The 17,897-nt window shown below is 35.3% G+C and overlaps 2 protein-coding genes and 1 long non-coding RNA gene across 5 annotated transcripts in view; 1 reads left to right on the forward strand and 2 right to left on the reverse strand.

Moving 5' to 3' along the window:
• Positions 1–130: 130 nt before the first annotated feature.
• Positions 131–972, forward strand: LOC102584219 (putative RING-H2 finger protein ATL49). The gene has a single exon (XM_006340354.2). It carries the CDS (start codon positions 265–267, stop codon positions 820–822), a length of 558 nt encoding a protein of 185 aa, XP_006340416.1. The 5' UTR covers positions 131–264; the 3' UTR covers positions 823–972.
• A 1,055-nt stretch (positions 973–2,027) lies between these two features.
• On the reverse strand, positions 2,028–10,766 carry LOC102606358 (putative disease resistance RPP13-like protein 1). Of its 3 annotated transcripts, none has more exons than XM_006340176.2 (4): positions 10,674–10,766; positions 3,785–7,635; positions 3,591–3,705; positions 2,028–2,561 (listed from the first exon to the last, which is right to left on the reverse strand). In XM_006340176.2, the coding sequence occupies exon 2, from the start codon at positions 7,624–7,626 to the stop codon at positions 3,799–3,801; it is 3,828 nt and encodes a 1,275-aa protein (XP_006340238.1). In that variant the 5' UTR covers positions 7,627–7,635; positions 10,674–10,766; the 3' UTR covers positions 2,028–2,561; positions 3,591–3,705; positions 3,785–3,798. The 3 variants fall into 3 exon arrangements, with proteins under 3 accessions (XP_006340238.1, XP_006340237.1, XP_006340239.1); XM_006340175.2 differs by lacking the exon at positions 10,674–10,766 and adding an exon at positions 8,225–8,452; XM_006340177.2 differs by lacking the exon at positions 10,674–10,766 and adding an exon at positions 7,726–7,843.
• A 1,649-nt stretch (positions 10,767–12,415) lies between these two features.
• Positions 12,416–17,897, reverse strand: part of LOC107063463 (uncharacterized) — a 7,928-nt gene continuing 2,446 nt past the window's right edge. Inside the window, exons 2-3 of the long non-coding RNA XR_001475354.1 lie at positions 14,049–14,154; positions 12,416–13,948 (exon numbers count right to left, since the gene is read on the reverse strand). This is a non-coding gene — a long non-coding RNA (uncharacterized lncRNA). The remainder of the gene's footprint in view (positions 13,949–14,048; positions 14,155–17,897) is intronic.

The raw sequence follows: 17,897 nt of genomic DNA on the forward strand, positions 1-17,897 counted from the left end.
TAGCGCCGGTCATGATCCTTAATTGGGTCGTGACATTATCCAACCATTCGTGTTAGTAAATGCAGATGAAGAATCCACATTTGTAGATCTAGTTAAAAGCATTAGCAATGCTTTGTCCCCATCTAAATTGTTCTGTTTGGACCCAACTCATTCTTTAGCGAAAACTATTTGAGAAGCTGTTATTGTAAAACTACCTTCTGTGCCTCATCACATCCGAAAGGCATTAAGATTGTGGTGACCGTGGACGTGGACTTGGATGTGGACATGGACATGTCCGCGTACGTGGACGTGATCTCGGACTCGGAATCGGATTCGGATTCGGATGCGGAATCTTCACGCGATGAAAATGTAGTTAATTTTTACATGTATGGAGTTCTAGAGTCTGATAATAAGAGGAGAAATTTATATCTAAATGGATTTTATTGTACGGCTGAACTATATTTGGCTCGACTGGACATAGAATTTGATGTTGAAAATTCTGATATTCAAGACATCCTTCATTCTATGTCTAATTACTTGATCGAGCGCGCTTTGTTTTTTTGTTCTGAAAACGTATTCGATGGGAAAAAACAAGAATTTAGGGAGCTGGTATGTGGATTGAAGATTATGACAGTGGGGGAAGTATTATTGAAGAATATTGTGCATAATTTTGAGTTGGCAGAGGACTTATGCCCTATTTGCTTTGGGAAATTTTGTGATGAATCAGTGGTGGCGGTGACAACACCGTGCTCCCATGTATTCCATAGGAGTTGTATATTCACTTGGCTATCAGAGAAGAACAATTGCCCTATCTGTAGAAAAAAGGTTGCCTTGCATGAATAGTTCTTGTTATTCTCATGGCTATATTATCTTTTTTTCTTATTTGCTACTTTTAGTTTTTATTTCATCTTAGCCCTAGGTTGCCAGCTAAGAGCTTTTTCTTATAATAGTCAGCCATGTATAAACTATGTTGAATGAAAACCTGATTTTTATTACAACATTTTTAATTACTGTTTCCAGGGCTGGCATTGGAGGAGTTCTCAGAGATGACATCCCCCCTCTGTTTTTGTGCAACTTATGTTGGAAATTATAGACATGGTAGGGGTCAAGCCATGTCTTTCCTCTGGACGGATCATTGGAAATTATACTGTACTTTCTATATTGCATTTACAGTTTGCTCTAACCATTACACCTTCAGAAATTCAGATAACTTAGACATGTTCTTTTTATGTCCTACCAAATAGATGTGGTGATGGCGTATACTGACATTCCCATGGATGATTGATGCATATTCTTTCTTCATATGCTTAAAAGACCATAAATCAATAAGCAATGAGAAACCAATCCAATACCTTTCATCCAAGAATTATATAACACGCACAACACTATCGGATTTTTGGTTAACCCATTCAGAATCGATAACCCTATAATAAAAAAAAAAAATCGTTGGTGAAACCGCTATACCAATAATCCATTACCATAAAGCAATACCTCTTTTTTACGGATTATCGATTTCGATTCGATTTGAACAGCCTTATATGAAAATATATAATAAGACATCCCTATAAACCTATTCCTATATAAGGTAGGACAAACAAATTCTAGCTAGACATAATTAAATAAATACCAAATAATAAATCCTAAACTACTTAGAATTCTTACTATTTCTTTATTTCCTATATCATATAAACTAAACTTATGACTTTTTGAAGTTGAATACGAAGTTAATTCCGGAAAGGAAAATAAACTCTGTTATTCTCACCAAAACACAGCCAGAAATATTGAATTTGTTTCCTACTTCACATATACATAGGAAAATATTGATTCTATATAAATAATAAAGCTGCTCTGTTTCGTTTACCATAAGTCAGAAGGCATGGCGTTTCGAGGTGAAAGTATGAAGGGAATGAAGATAGGTGTTCAAGTGGAAGCACCATCATATGCATACAGCCATTGTAGGAAGTTTGGGGCTTTATTACCCGAATATGGATTTTTTATTTTTCAACTAAAATAAACATTACTATCAATATCGATGTAAGAAAAGCAGATTAACACTATAAGGTCCTGAAATGCACATGAAAATTGCTCTCATCTTTGTATGAAACATAGATGCTTCTCAGATAACCTTGTAATACCTGAAAGTTTTCCAGATTAGGACTAATTTTGAATGAATAAGGAATTTTCTGAGTGTAAATGATTACAAGCCAAAGAGCACCTCGACATCTCCTTTGAACAATCCAGATGATCACCGCCCTCAGAAAGAAACAAAAAAAAGACTAGTTACAACTTACAAGTGTAATCTTTGCATTAAACCCCTATATCTATGAAGTTTCTTGTGCAGGCAAGGTAAAGTCAATCTACCCATCAACTCCTCTGTATATACAGTTTCTCCTTTGAACAGCTTCCAATTCCGAGCCCTCCATGTATGGTAGATCATTGGCCCCCCAGATGGCTGCAATAACCTTTTGTATGGATTTCCAATGTTTCCTCCTAATTTCCATTAACACTTGTCACACGCCCCTCATGTTGTAATCTGATTCCAGCCCATTGCATCATAGCTTTTTCCAGTACCAACTACAGTCCTGACGATGTTTAAGCAGTATGAATTGAAATACACATATGTCATTTAATCAGTAAATAACATCAAGAAATTATGAAAACAAATTTCACTCCTCAAAGTCTTCCCTATTTCTTATACTGTACTTTTTATATTGCATTTGCAGTTTGCTCTAACCATTACACCTTCAGAAATTCAGTTAACTTAGACATGTTCTTTTTATGTCCTAACAAATAGATGTGGTGATGGCATATACTGACATTCCTATGGATGATTGATGCATATTCTTTCTTCATATGCTTTCAAGAATATCCCCATCCTACATAAATATATGTAAGAAAATCTACACGCTTCAATAGAAAACTCACCTTATATTCAATTTAGCAACTAATTGACAAACCTTAGTTATCATCGTCATGTTGTGCCACAATTAAATATGTGTAAATACTGAAGGATAGTACAAATACAATATATCATGCATAGATTCATTTTTTTTAAAATTCTGTAGTAGGCAGATCTTCGTTCTACTGTTAAGCAAAGTTTCATTCTTGACTTGGGATGTTTGATGCTTAGAAGAACTAAAAACTTTCAATTCAACATGGTTGCACAAGCTATATATAATGTCTTTTGCAATTGAGATGTGAAATTAAAACGTGATAAGACCATAAATGTATAAGAAATGAGAAACCAATATATCCAATATCTGCCATCCAAGAATTATATAACGCACAACAACTAGCTGCAAGTCTATAACATCTAGTTCTGACAATGGAAGTTTACTTATTTCCTAAAACTTCTGATCGTTATCCGTTATTATCTTCTCTGAAATTTAGATTTTCTATGGAGCATAAAAATAAGGATATGATTTTGATGATGAGAACGACATAATTTATAGTCTGAAAAGAATATTAAACGTCATTTGTAACGTCATTAATATCAAAGTGATACGTCATTTGTAATGATCACACAGATTTATGTATAAACTGTTCAAAGTATAAACATAACGTTTACAGTCAATGGTAACAAAACTGTGAAACTATCTTTATTCACTTACACTTTGCTGTCAGACCACATTCAAGCTACTGTCTATTCAATAGAGAAGCTGTAGAACTTTCCTATTACCACCTGAGCTAGAACGGTAACAACTTGAATATATTGTTATCAGAATCCTGACAAAGAAAAAAGTTTGCTAAGTTAATATCCGATAATCATTAATAAAAACCTGAATAATACTAAACAAAAACTTACATTTGTTTAAATGATTAAAGGTATTCGCCATCGATCTTTATGGTGGAGATATGAGCAGCTTCTGGCCAGTATTTCCCCTTGTCAAATTTTAGGAGTCGTTTGAGGAATGGGCATTTGGAAATAGATAGTTTAGAGAGGGAAGAGAGCATCCCGTTTACTGGAAGGGATTTGAGATTACAGCAATCACTGATGGTCAGCTCAGAGAGGGAGGAGGGCAGGGGTGGAAGGGATTTGAGATTAGGGCAATCACCGATGATCAGCTGAGAGAGTGAGGAGGGCAGGGGGGCAAGAGACTGGAGTTGATGGAAAGAGAAGATGGCTAAACATTGAAGAGGAGAGGAGTGAAGCCCTTCTTCCAACATTGACTGAATTTGAGGTAAATTACCAATAAATAGATATTCAAGAGAGGTGAGGCTTTTGAGAACTTGGCTGCTTAATGTTTTCAGATTGGATATGCTAAGACTCTTAATAGAGGAAGGCAACTCCCAATTCTCACCAGCAAGAATCTCTTCGTCACTGTCATCATGGTGGATCCCTAACTGTTTGAGACAGGGGAGTCTCTGTAAACGCCACTCCTTTCTGCCGTTCACCAGTTTCTTGCAATTGTGGATCACAAGGTCTTGTAAATTGAAGGGTAATCCTCCTTCAGGAAAGGACTCTATTTCTGGACAATTATACAGAATTAGATCCTTAAGAGATGGAGGGAGTTGTGGCAGCCGCTTCAGCTTTGTAAGGTTGTCACAACGGAGTCTTTCAGTCGCAGTAGGAATTAAAAACCTAGAAAGGTTGTGGCAACGAATTACATCCAAAGAACATGCTCTTGAGATCAACTCAGTTATAGAATCACATTCTTCCAGTATCAAATTCTCGAGAAACATCTCACCAACTGACGCCTCCAATTTCAATTTCTGGCAACAAGATATATTTATTGTCTTCAAGGTACTGGGAAGAATGCTAAAAGGTAAGGAGGTAAGAGAGTTACAATCACTAATAAATAATCCCTCAATCTTCTTCATTCCCTCAAGTTGGGATGTAAACAGCTGAGCCTCATCAAAAAGAACTCCAACCTTAGGAGAACCACCAACTTCAAACCTTTTTAAACTTGAAAGTTGGATGGGTGACTCCAAATTGAGTTCGGGACATTCTGAAATGGTCAATTCTTTCAGAGAACAGAGATTTTCAGGCAACTTCCCCATTAACTTTGGACAATTTTCAATTGAAAGCTTCTCAAGTGTAGGAAACTCTCCATTTCCTAGTACGTGCCATTGCTTCCACTCCGGCATATCTTCAAATTCAAGCTTCTCAAGAGAGTTAAAAGGCTTTTTAGAGGATGAACTGCCATAGAATTCTTCCATCACCTCTGTTATTCGATCCATCCCTCTAATGGAAAGGAATTTCAAAGAAGGGAGTTGTCCTAGTGCTGGCAAGGAATCACAGTCCGTGCAGTGGCTAAGAGACAATTCTACCAGCTTAAGAAACAAAGAATCAGCTAGCCAATTTGGAAATTTCATCCCTCTATATCCGATGATGTTGACTTCTTTTATGTTCTTATGTGGGCGTAGCTCATCAAGTATGTCACTTTCAGTTTGTGAATTGTCGACACTGCTACTTCCACTCCACCTCAAAGATAACTTGTCAACATGATTCTTCTCCCTCATCTTTGCCTTCACAGCTTCCCTTCTATCAACCACATTTTGCAACTCTAGAACTGATAGAGATCCATACAAGTTATTTAATTCACCCAAATCTTCCATTCTCAAACCACCGCGACCACCTTCAAGAAACTTGGCTCCCACCAACACTTGGAGGCTTTTCAACTTGCTCAGATGTAGTGGCATCTTCAAGCGAGAAGTGTTGCTTATGTCAAGATGACGCAAGTTAATCAACTTCTCCATATGCAGCGGTAGCTCCTTAAGATAACCACAAGATGACAGGAGAAGTGTCTCTAAGTTATACAATACACAAATGGAATAAGGCAACTTTTCAATCATTGTCTCAGAAAGGTCCAAAAATCTGAGGAGCTTTAATTTGATAAACAAGTCATTTGGCAACTCCGTAGCATGGTAATGAGACAATGATAGTGCCCTCAAGGATCTTAGTCTTGGCAGTATGTTATGCTGCACCCTCTTGCTTAGATGGTAATAATAATAATAATGTTTGAGATCAATATAGATCGGAAGCAATGTCCTCAGCTGCTCCAATTTGTAGAGGGGAGTCAATTTCTCAAACTCACCATCATTTCCCATTGAATAAGATAAGTGCCGACTTTTTTCCAACATATGCGATCCTTGGCTCTCTTCCAACCTGATACAAAGTTTTGAAGATGCAATTTGGGCTAAATCGTTGACAAGGTCATGCATTAAGAATTTCTCTATGTTCCCTTCAGAAGGATTTGGGACCCTTTCGAATAATGATCTTGATCTCAACTCCAGAAAATATTGGTTGCCTGAATCTTCAATTATTTCATCTTCCTGTGGTACGAGACCATTGGCAATCCACAGATGAATAACTTGTTCTTTCCTAAATGGATAATCTTTAGGAAATATTGCACAATAGGAAAAACATCGTTTTAATTGTGCAGGAAGATCATTGTAGCTCAACATCAGCGCTGGTAATATGTCATTGTGTGGCAGCTCCCATATTTCACTTCTCAAAATACGTTTCCACTCTTCAACCTCTGATTTGGAGCGTAACATGCCAGCCAGCGTCTTCAGAGCTAAGGGCAGTCCTTTGCACTTAGCTGCAATTTGTTTTCCGACCTCTTCAAGTTCTGGATGTTCCATAGGATCCATGTTTTCAAATGCATGTCTTTTGAATAAAGACCAAGAGGCTTCAATAGACAAATTGTCCATGCTAATTTGCTCATTTCCCATCATCAAGGCAACACTCTCTTTACGTGTCGTCACAATGATCTTACTACCTACATCTCCTTGTACAAACATATTTCTCAAGTCAACCCATTCGTTGTAGTTGTCATTCCACACATCATCCAGAACAATAAGAAACTTCTTCCCCTTTAAGTTCTCCTTCAATTTGACTTGAAGCTGATTAAGATTGTCATCAACCTTTAAGTCAGTTGAGCCAATTTCTTGAAGTAACCCTTTTGTTATTCTGAAAGCATCATATGTCTCAGAAACACAAAACCAAGCTTTCAAACCAAAATAATCCTTCACCTTCTCATCATTGTAAACTACTTTTACAAGTGTTGTCTTACCCAGGCCGCCCATTCCAACAATAGGAACTACTGTCATATTCTTTCCACTTGCATCTTCAGACAATATACGGTCAATCAAATCTGCTATTTCACTCTGCCTTCCAAAGATATCAGAATCATCAACCAAAGAAGTTGAAGGTGTTCTAGTTTCTTGTTTAGTTGAACCAAAATGCTCCGTTAAGCCAAGGTCACCAATTTGCTCTTGCAAATCCTTTAATGTTTCAATAGTATCTTCCAACTTCTCCTTTATGTTAAGACAAAAAGCATCACTCAAGCACAGGTTGCAAATCCTCCAATGTTTCATTAGTGTTTCTGCAAGATTTTGATGTTGACTTTCCACCTTAAGCCTCAAATCTTCATAATTGACTTCTTCTATTAAGTTTTCAGCAGAGTCCACAGCAACTCGAAGCTCATTAAGCCAGTCTCTCACAGATGGATTTGATGCTTGCTTATTCTCTGCATCACTTAGCACAATCTGAAGACCACGCAACGTCATTTTCAGCTTCTTTAAGAGCCGAACATGATGCTTTTGCTTCTGAAACATGTTGAGAAGATCACCCTGAGGAGCAAGCCTTTCAAAGAGAACATTAAGAGCTGAAGAGAGAAATGCTCCACCAACTACCTCCATTTCTGAAATCTGCAAGCAAAACAAGGAACCACAAAATGATTTCAAGAATTTTGAGAAGATAAATGTTTCAATCTTAAATTACTAACAACTTTATTTTACCTGTTGAATGGTAAGAGTAATATGTAATAAAGAATGATTGCTCTCTCTCAATTACTTGTAATTGATACAACTATGTTTTATGTACAGTCAACAGCTGACAGACATAGAAAAAAGAAGTGGCAAAACTGTCCTTTTTCCCAAAAACAAAATAATGGAGTCTGGTTTCTTGACTATTCATTACTTTTTTCAATTCAATAATTGAAGCAAGAGAGGAAAGGGACTCCCACCCCATGTTTATGAATAGCAGTAAACATGGCTCTTAGTTAAAGAGCTCAGTTGTTTTGAGGGAAACAAAAGCATTAATTATACTGGAAGTGTGTGTCTCTAGATATGCTGTTCACACCATCTATAGAAGAAGTTCAAGTGTTTTTCTGATGCATTAACTGTAACTACAAGGATGAGATCAGTATTCTTTTCACACTAATCTACAGAAGATCACATAAATGATCAAATATCATGTATAAACTGAGTTCATGTGGTCATCAAGAGTTAGATTTACCTGTTGAATGCTAAGAGTAATTTTCAAACAAGAATGATCACTGATTTCTCTCTTCCTCCCTTTTGCTTGTAATTGGTACAGTCCTTTTTCTTTTTCAAAAGTTGTTTTTCATCCAACAAGAAGACAAAGACTTCATAATGGAGTCTGGTTTCTTGACTAGCTCAATATAATAATTGAGAAAAATAAAACCAAATGATCAGAGTATACCAACTGTTTGCTTTTGTTAATTGAATAATAGAGGAAGGTATCTTTTGCTTTATGTCTATTCATTACTTTTATTTTATGCACTTGTCCATTTTTCAACAGCTCATTATAGTGCTTAATTGAGCCTAACATATCATGAATACAAATCGAAGTGTGGAGATTAATTATTTTGGACATACAAATCTTCTATACTACCTTAAAAACATGAACTTCCAAACATGAATGTTGAATTACTATATTACCCCCAATTAAAAACATGAACTTCCGATAAGTAGTGACTTTATCGAAAGGTTGTGACTTTTCGGATAAGGCACAATTAACACCTATTCATACTACTATTTGGTAGCTATAAAAAGAGGGGGTTTCCTCACACTTTTAAACTACAATTTTTTAAAGTTCTCTACTCTTCTTCTTCTTAAATAATCTCAAGTGTTATTTGCAAAAATTGATTAAGTTCGAAATTCGAGGTACCTCATAAGAAAAGATGGTGAAAAAATTGTAGCAAATCATTCATTAATTCACACCCGTAATTTTTCTTACCATTTTCATGAGTTAACAGTGATAAAAAGTTGTGGGAGAGACAATAATATTAAATAGATATGAAAAAAGGCATATGATTTTGGTAAGATATTTCTTCTTTGTTTTTTTATTTTTTATTCTTTTCCCTCAAACGAAGGAACTTCTTCCTAATTTGTCTAAAATAATGGATATCAATGTAGTCCATTGAATTATTAGTTTTGACGTTAAATTCACTATTTCAAAAATAGATTTTCCCTGTCCTTTTTTCAATGGAGTCTGGTTTTTCATTACTTTTGCACTTCAATAATTGAAGCAAGAGAATAAGGGCGGGTGTACAAAGCCCCCCCAAGTAATAAATTTCTACACACCTTATTATTAACGTGCTAAAAGGGACTTATGTTGGTGCAACCATAAATTCGTCTTTGTGTGACTTATAGGTCACACAGGTTTGAGTCGTGAAGGCTAATACTAATTTTTGTATTAGGTTAGGTTGTATATATACATCAAACTCCTTGAGATATGACGTTTTTCCGAACTATACTAACGCGGAGTACTTTGTACACCAAACTCTCCTTGCCCTATCCTCTGTGTATTGAAGCACAATGTTTTTAGTGACAAGTTCCTTGAAGAAGCAAATTAGATCAACTAAATAAATTTGTTAGAACTTTTATACTTCTTCGGTTTCAATCTAAGTGTCGTATTTATCTTTTTGACTTGTCTCAAAAAGAGTATGTCTTTCAATTCCTAAATTCTACCTTGTAAATTTAATATCATAAAATTTAAAAAACTACACATATCTTTAATTTAAGATCATAAAATTTAAAACTCTCATTTTATTTAATAAACTTTGTGCTCAAGTAAACTAAGACACTTATATTGAAACATAGTGAGCACATCAAGACCGAAAAATAAACCATGACGTTAACATTACGGAATATTAGCACAACCTCAAGACCAAACAAAGTCATCCTCAGCTTCAGAACATGCACCACATCTGCAAAGCAAAATAAAGAACTAAAAATGGTTTAAGAAATTAATTTGAGAAGATAAATGTTTCTATCTTCAAAATTACTAAAGGAACTTTACTTTACCTGTTGATGCTAATTATGGAAATGAATTATGTAAGTGTTAAATTTTGTATAAGTAATATCATGTTTGTTAGTTGGTTAAGAGGTAAGTTATTCATGTATAAAATTAATGAGTTTATGTGGTGTTCGGTTTACAATTTAGAAATTCACGTAACTTATACATGTATAGATTAATATGAGGAAATCTATATACTTCCTCCGTTTCACAAAGAATAGTCTAGTTTAACTTGACACGGAGTTTAAGAAAATAAAGAAGACTTTTGAATAATCTTGTGGTCCTAAATTAAAGTTATGTCAAATGTACAAAATTGTCATTTAATCTTGTGGCCTTAAACATGTCACGTGGAAAACTGAAATTAAAATATTACCAAAATAAGAAAGAAGTCATTCTTTTTTAAACAGACTAAAAAAGAAAGGAGGTCATTCTTTTTTAAACGAAGAGAGTATTATTTTACGCGGGATAAAAAATGAAATAAGTAATACATAAATAAATAAATCATAGATCAAATAATACATAAATCCCATTTCTACTAAGCCAATCTCCATTTCTGAAATCTGCAAATCAAAACAAGGAGAACACAAAATGATTTTGAGAAGATAATTTTTTCTATCTTGATTTACTAACAACTTTACTTTACCTGTTGAATGCTAAGAGTAATTTGCAAACAAGAATAATCAGTGATCTATAATTGGTACAACTATAGTTTTCTACAGTCAACAACTGACAGCTATAGGAAAATAAGTAATAGTTTATATTGTCTTTTTTTACCTTTTCCATGAGTATCACTTTTCACCTAACAACAAGAATCTTTTATCTCAATTGAATAAGAGAGGAAAGATATTTTATTTATTTTGCGTGGGTGGGTGGGGGATGCGGACAGCCATAGAAGAAAAAAGAATCAAAACTGTCCCTTTTTTTTTTTAATCAAAAGTATCACTTTTCACCTAACAACAACACTTTGTCTTCATAATGTTCTATTTTCATTTCTTCTTACTTTACCATCATTTTTATACATTTTATCAAAGCACAAGGGTGAACATGTGCAACTCTAAACCGCATCCTCCTTTCTCAAGTCACTGGAAAAATTGAAACAACAAAAATGCATGGTCTAGGTAGGCCTATTTGCAATGATAGTTCTATATGTTAAAGAACGAAAAAAGTCTCACATTAGTAATTAATAAGATGGGTGATCACTTTATCAGGCTCAGACAATCTCTTTAAGTCAGCTTTTGGAGTGTGGGTTAGACAAAAACTTAATTGTACACTATTTTACCCTATTGAATGAATATAGCTTTAACTTTTTTCCAATAAGACAACCTCATATTTCAAAAGACTATTCATATTGGGTTGATGCAATTAAAATCGATGTAACACAATTTATCAACACTAAATCATTTATTATTATTTGTAATTTTGTATTATATAAAAATTATATTTTTGATTATGTTCGTAGTATACTTAATTTTCGTTTATATTATTTTTATTTAAGATTTAAGTTAATTTTATTATAAATTAAAAAGAAAATATAATCATTACAAAAATGAAAAAGTGCAAATGTAATATATATTATTAATAAATAACACAATGTACTTTAAATAATCGAAAGGGAAAATGCATAAGTACCCCCAGCCTATACCCGAAATCCCAGAGACACACCTAACCTTTACTAAGGTCCTACTTACCCCCCCCCCCGAACTTATTTTATATGTAACATTCTACCCCTTTTTGGCCTACGTGGCACTATCTTGTGGGCCTAGCGCATGTTGACACTTTTTTCAAGGATAGTGCCACGTAGGCCCAAAAAGGGTAGAATATTATACATAAATTAAGTTCGGGGGAGGGGCGGGGGTAATAGGACCTTAGTAAAGGTTAGGTGTGTCTCTAGGATTTCGGGCATAGGCTGGGGGTACTTATGCATTTTCCCTAATCGAAAACAATAAACATGCAGTGCTGATTCGAAAAGTGATTGGAGATTAGGGCAATCCCTGATGTCTAGACTTTGAAGCAAAGTGAGGTGCCAAAGACGTAGTGTCTGGAGCTCATGATGTCTATATAAATATAGCTTAGAAAGAGAGGAGGGAAGCCGGCCTTCTTCCGGTAGTGACTGAATTTGAGGTAAATTACCCGCAATACGTGGATATTGAAGAGAGGTGAGGCTTTTGAGAAGTTGGCTGCTTAATGTTTTCAGATTGGATACCGCAAGTCTTTGAATATAAAAAGCAATAACATCAAAAAATTTTAAACTTGAAAGTTGGATGGGTGTCTCCAAACTGAGTTCAGGGCAATTATTAATGAAAATCTTCTCAAGTATAGGGAACTCTCCATTTCCTAGTATGTGCCCTTGCTTCCACTCGGCATATCTTTAAATTGAATCTTCTTGATGGAATGTATGCATCCACCAGTGTGATGTAGTACCAGTATTTTAACTGCTTTCACTAATCACAAGCAAAAGTAAATACAAATTTCAATGAGACTAAATTCTTGATCTCACTCTAAGTAATACCTCTATTACTTACTGAGCCAAAACAATGCTTCCATTGCCCACTATATTAACTATCTCTAATTAATATAGACTTCAATACATAAGACACAAAGTTAACTCTAACAATGTTCTTACACTCAATACACACAAAGGTTTGAAACGTTTCTTTATGAATGTGAAACATATCCTACAATTAGCACAATACAAGCATTCAACAACACCAACACATAAAGATTGCTCTTCTTCAGTCTTTCAGGTCCCTTGTTGTATGTGTTCTTTTATGCTTGAGTTCTTGAGAAGATATTTGCACCTGCTTGGACACTAATTACTATGGTGTTAAGAATGTTACCGAAGCTCTTTTTCCATTGCTGCAAAATTCTCCTTCACCAAGAATTGTTAATGTCTCTTCCCGTAGAGGTGCTTTAAATGTAAGTAAGACTGTCATTCGCGTTGTTTCTGAAACAAGATGCTCTCGAGGTGAACGGTTGGAAGATGATTGGACCAGTCTATATAGCATATCAAAACTATCACTTAAAGCTTACACCAGAGTTCTTGCATAAGTACCCAAAAATGTGCACAATTGTGTCCATCCTGGATTCGTCAACACGGATATATCCTGGCATAGAGGAACAATAATGCCTGTTGAGGAAGGAGCTGAAGGATCTGTCATGCTAGCTCTTTTACCTGATGGAAGACCTACTGATTTCTGCTTTGATCGTACATTAGTCACCGAGTTCTAGATATAACAATAACTATGCCCCAGTCTCAAACAAGTTTTGAAATAAGACTATTTCTTTCAGTGTCTCTTGGTATTTACTTGGTGTTCTGGTGGTTGTATTAGTAATTGAAATAATGAAGGAAGCAAAGGATAAAATTGTTCCTTTTACTTGTCCATGTCAATGGACTCTTGTTTTAAAATGAAATAGGGGTACGGTGGATATAGAATTATCATATCGAATTTTTTGATATTATAGCATTTGGTATACATTTTAAATGTTTTGGTATTCGATAGGCGATAGTCCCCGTGTGTGGGCTGATCTTGCTCTGAATTAGTTTAGAGGTATTGTTTTTATGTTGTAAACCCATAAGAATGAGATAGAACAAATCTACATGAGGGAAATGGCGGAGCCATAATTTTTCTAAATGGGAGTTAACATATAAAGAAGAAAACATACAAAAAAAACCCAAAGGGATTTGACACTGGGGTATAAAGAAGCGACCCTTTAGACCCTTGTGACACGTTTTAAAGTTGTGCGTGCCTAGTCCAAAGTGAACCATACAAGCTATTAGATCCATAGTCATGATGATCAATCCAACATGAGAATAGATACCACTTAATTAAATATTCAACAACTTTCCCTTCTCAACTTGAGCAGAGAGACCTTCGGAACTTTTCACTTCCCAAATAATTGTTGAGTCTTGTCAAAATCCTAACAAAGAAAAAGTAATAATATCGTTCCTTATAATCTATGACCATAATGTACAATATGTCTCTTATGTGTTGCATTAAACAACTTTTTTCTCATGTACCTTTGGGTTTCATTCGAGCAGGATGTTCCATTTGCAGCAAGTCATGCTTCATCTGAAAAAAGCGAAAGGTAGACGGCTGTACGACTTGGAAATCACAATCTCCTTACTGAAAGCAATTAAAAAGACAAGTTAGAATTCTTAGCCAATTCATGTATTACAATTACAGACCAGTGCACATCTATATATAGCTGCACACGAATGATTCCTCTAGACAAGTAATGAAATATCATGGTTTTATTACACTACAAAAAGTGATTCCTAAACTAACTACCTAGTAAAGAAGTTTCAAATTCAATACGTCAACCATGGCTCACACGCAATTTTTTTAAGAACAAAACACTGTGAAGGGAGCCAAGCTGCCAGCCAGTTCATCTTGATTAATAAAGAACTGAAGGCTTCTCAATTGTTAAACCTCTAGCATAGTCTTAATAATTCATGATAGGTGGTCTATTCGTTTACTAGCCTTAAATTCATCTCTGATGCAAATCAATTGCATGTTTCTGACCATTCATGATTTAAATTGACTGAAGTTTAAGAACAACCAAGACAAGATCGAACAACTCCTACAATAACAATTGATGAAGACTGGAGTTTAAGAACAACGAAGACAAGATCGAACAACTCCTACAAACAATTGATCAACGACCAAATCAAGCTAATAGACAAGCAAAGGGGAATTCCACAAAATGAACTGTCAATTTATCTCGACAATAAATTGCAACAAAGCGCAGTTTGTAAAACGGCATAATGTTTTGAACAACTTATATGCATCAGCTAAAACTAGAAGAATTAATAAGAGATGACTCTTTCTTTGTTATGCTGTCAATTCTAAGAAGTAAAATACAACCTACTACTACTAACGACAACAAACCCAGTATAGCCCCACAGGTGGGTATGGGGAGGGTAGATATACGTAGACCTTACCACTACCCTTGAGGGGGGGCAGAGAGGCTGTTTCCGATAGGCCCTCGGCTTGAGAACAGGTTTGAAAGAGGAGCAAGATTAAAAAATAATGATGAAAGGAAAGTACTGATGACAGAAATTCTCCATACCTTAAACGTGTTCTTTTTATGTCCCAACAACCTGATGTGGTGGTGGGCTGGTGGCCATCCTTGGGTTATCGGTTTCGGTTCGATTTGAACAGCCTTATATGAAAATATATAATAAGACATCCCTATTTATAATACTAACAAACCAAATTAAACGTAACTATGACTAAAAAAACTAATCCTATATAAGGTAGGACAAACAAATTCTAACTAGACATAATTAAATAAATACCAAATAATAAATCCTAAATTACTTAGAATTCCTACTCTTTCTTTATTTCCTGTATTATATAAACTAAACTTGCGATTTTTTGAAGTTGAATACGAAGTTAATTCCGGAAAGAAAAATAAACTTTGTTATTCTCACCAAAACACAGCCAGAAATATTGAATTTGTTTCCTACTTCACATATACATAGGAAAATATTGAATCAAAATACCAAATAATAAATCCTAAATTACTTAGAATTCCTACTCTTTCTTTATTTCCTGTATTATATAAACTAAACTTGCGATTTTTTGAAGTTGAATACGAAGTTAATTCCGGAAAGAAAAATAAACTTTGTTATTCTCACCAAAACACAGCCAGAAATATTGAATTTGTTTCCTACTTCACATATACATAGGAAAATATTGAATCAGTTGATTCAATATAAATAAATCTGCTCTGTTTCGTTTACAATAAGTGAGAAGGGATGGCGTTTTCATGTGAAAGTATCACGGGAATGAAGATAAGAGTGTTCAAGTGGAAGCACCATCATATGGTGAGCCATGTATACAGTCATTGTAGGAAGTTTGGGGATTTATTACCCGAATATGGATTTTTGATTTTTCGAGTCAAAAATAATATGACTCCTATTATCCAACCTTTCGTGTTAGTAAATGCAGAATCCACATTTGTAGATCTAGTTAAAAGCATTAGCAATGCTTTGTCCCCATCTAAATTGTTCTGTTTGGACCCAACTCATTCTTTAGCCAAAACTATCTCAGCTTATTTGAGAAGCTGTTATTGTAAAACTACCTTCTGTGCCTCATCACATCCGAAAGGCATTAAGATTGTGGTGACCGTGGACGTGGACGTGAATGTGGACGTGGACACGTCCCCGTACGTGGACGTGATCTCAGACTCGGAATCGGACTCGGAATCTTCACGGGATATGATCTGCTTAACTAATATTAGTAATATGTACGAGATATTGTGGAATAATGTTAGCGATGAAAATGTAGTTAATTTTTACATGTATGGAGTTCTAGAGTCTGATAATAAGAGGAGAAATTTATATCTAAATGGATTTTATTGTACGGCTGAACTATATTTGGCTCGACTTGACATAGAGTTTGATGTTGAAAATTCTGATATTCAAGACATCCTTCATTCTATGTCTAATTACTTGTTGGAGCGCGCTTTGTTTTTTTGTTCTGAAAACATATTCGATGGGAAAAAACAAGAATTTAGGGAGCTGCTATGTGGATTGAAGATTATGACAGTGGGGGAAGTATTATTGAAGAATATTGTGCATAATTTTGAGTTGGCAGACGACTTATGCCCTATTTGCTTTGGGAAATTTTCTCATGAATCAGTGGTGGCGGTGACAACACCGTGCTCCCATGTATTCCATAGGAGTTGCATATTCACTTGGCTATCAGAGAAGAACAATTGCCCTATCTGTAGAAAAAAGGTTGCCTTGCATGAATAGTTCTTGTTATTCTCATGGCTATATTTTCTTTTTTTCTTATTTGCTACTTTTAGTTTTTATTTCATCTTAGCCCTAGGTTTCCAGCTAAGAGCTTTTTAGGCCTATATATTCAGGTAACACCAGCCATGTATAAACTATGTTGAATGAAAACCTGATTTTTATTACAACATTGTTAATTACTGTTTCCAGGGCTGGCATTGGAGGGGTTCTCAGAGATGACATGCCCCCTCTGTTTTTGTGCAACTTATGTTGGAAATTATAGACATGGTAGAGGTCAAGCCATGTCTTTCCTCTGGACGGATCATTGGAAATTATACTGTACTTTCTATATTGCATTTACAGTTTGCTCTAACCATTACACCTTCAGAAATTCAGATAACTTAGACATGTTCTTTCTATGTCCCAACAGATAGATGTGGTGATGGCGTATACTGACATTCCCATGGATGATTGATGCATATTCTTTCTTCTATGCTTTCAAGAATATCCCCATCCTACATAAATATTTGTAAGGAAATCTGTAACATCCGGCAATTTGAAATAGCTATGCAGAAGCTTAGAATTGGAAATAGTCATTTTTGGAAAGAATTCAAAATCTGGAAATTTAGCTCAAGTATGGAAAAAAAATGAGTTTTTGGCCAACTTCAGACAGTCATAACTCCTAGCTCAGGATGATTTAGGTGTATTTTCAGTTATGTTTAGAAAGCTCTTGGAGTGATCTTTCCAACGCCGCTGAGTTTGCTCGATTCCAAGTTTGTATGAGTGAGTTATGCCCTTTGGAAGTTGGGCTGTTGGCACAGGGAAGTTCATCCGAATTTGTAAGGGTATTTTGGTCTTTTCCCTAACCATTTCTTTTGGTTATATTAAGGGTCTAGACTGATTTTAAATCAGTTTTCCCTTTTAAAAAGTGAGGGTTAGGGCTTTGAGAGAGAACAGGAGAAGAAGAGGAGAAGGAGAAAAAGAAGCAAGGTTCGTAGAGATCGTCGTGGATTTCGTCGGGGGTGATCCCTATTAAGGTATGTGAGATCATAGTGTTGGGTTGGTTCATTCCCCCACACGCCAACTTGTTTTTATTCCGAGAAAAGATTGGTTGTGGTTGTTGAA

The sequence above is a fragment of the Solanum tuberosum genome, unplaced genomic scaffold, assembly GCF_000226075.1.
Source record: "Solanum tuberosum cultivar DM 1-3 516 R44 unplaced genomic scaffold, SolTub_3.0 scf00017, whole genome shotgun sequence".
NCBI classification, from domain to species: Eukaryota; Viridiplantae; Streptophyta; class Magnoliopsida; order Solanales; family Solanaceae; genus Solanum; species Solanum tuberosum.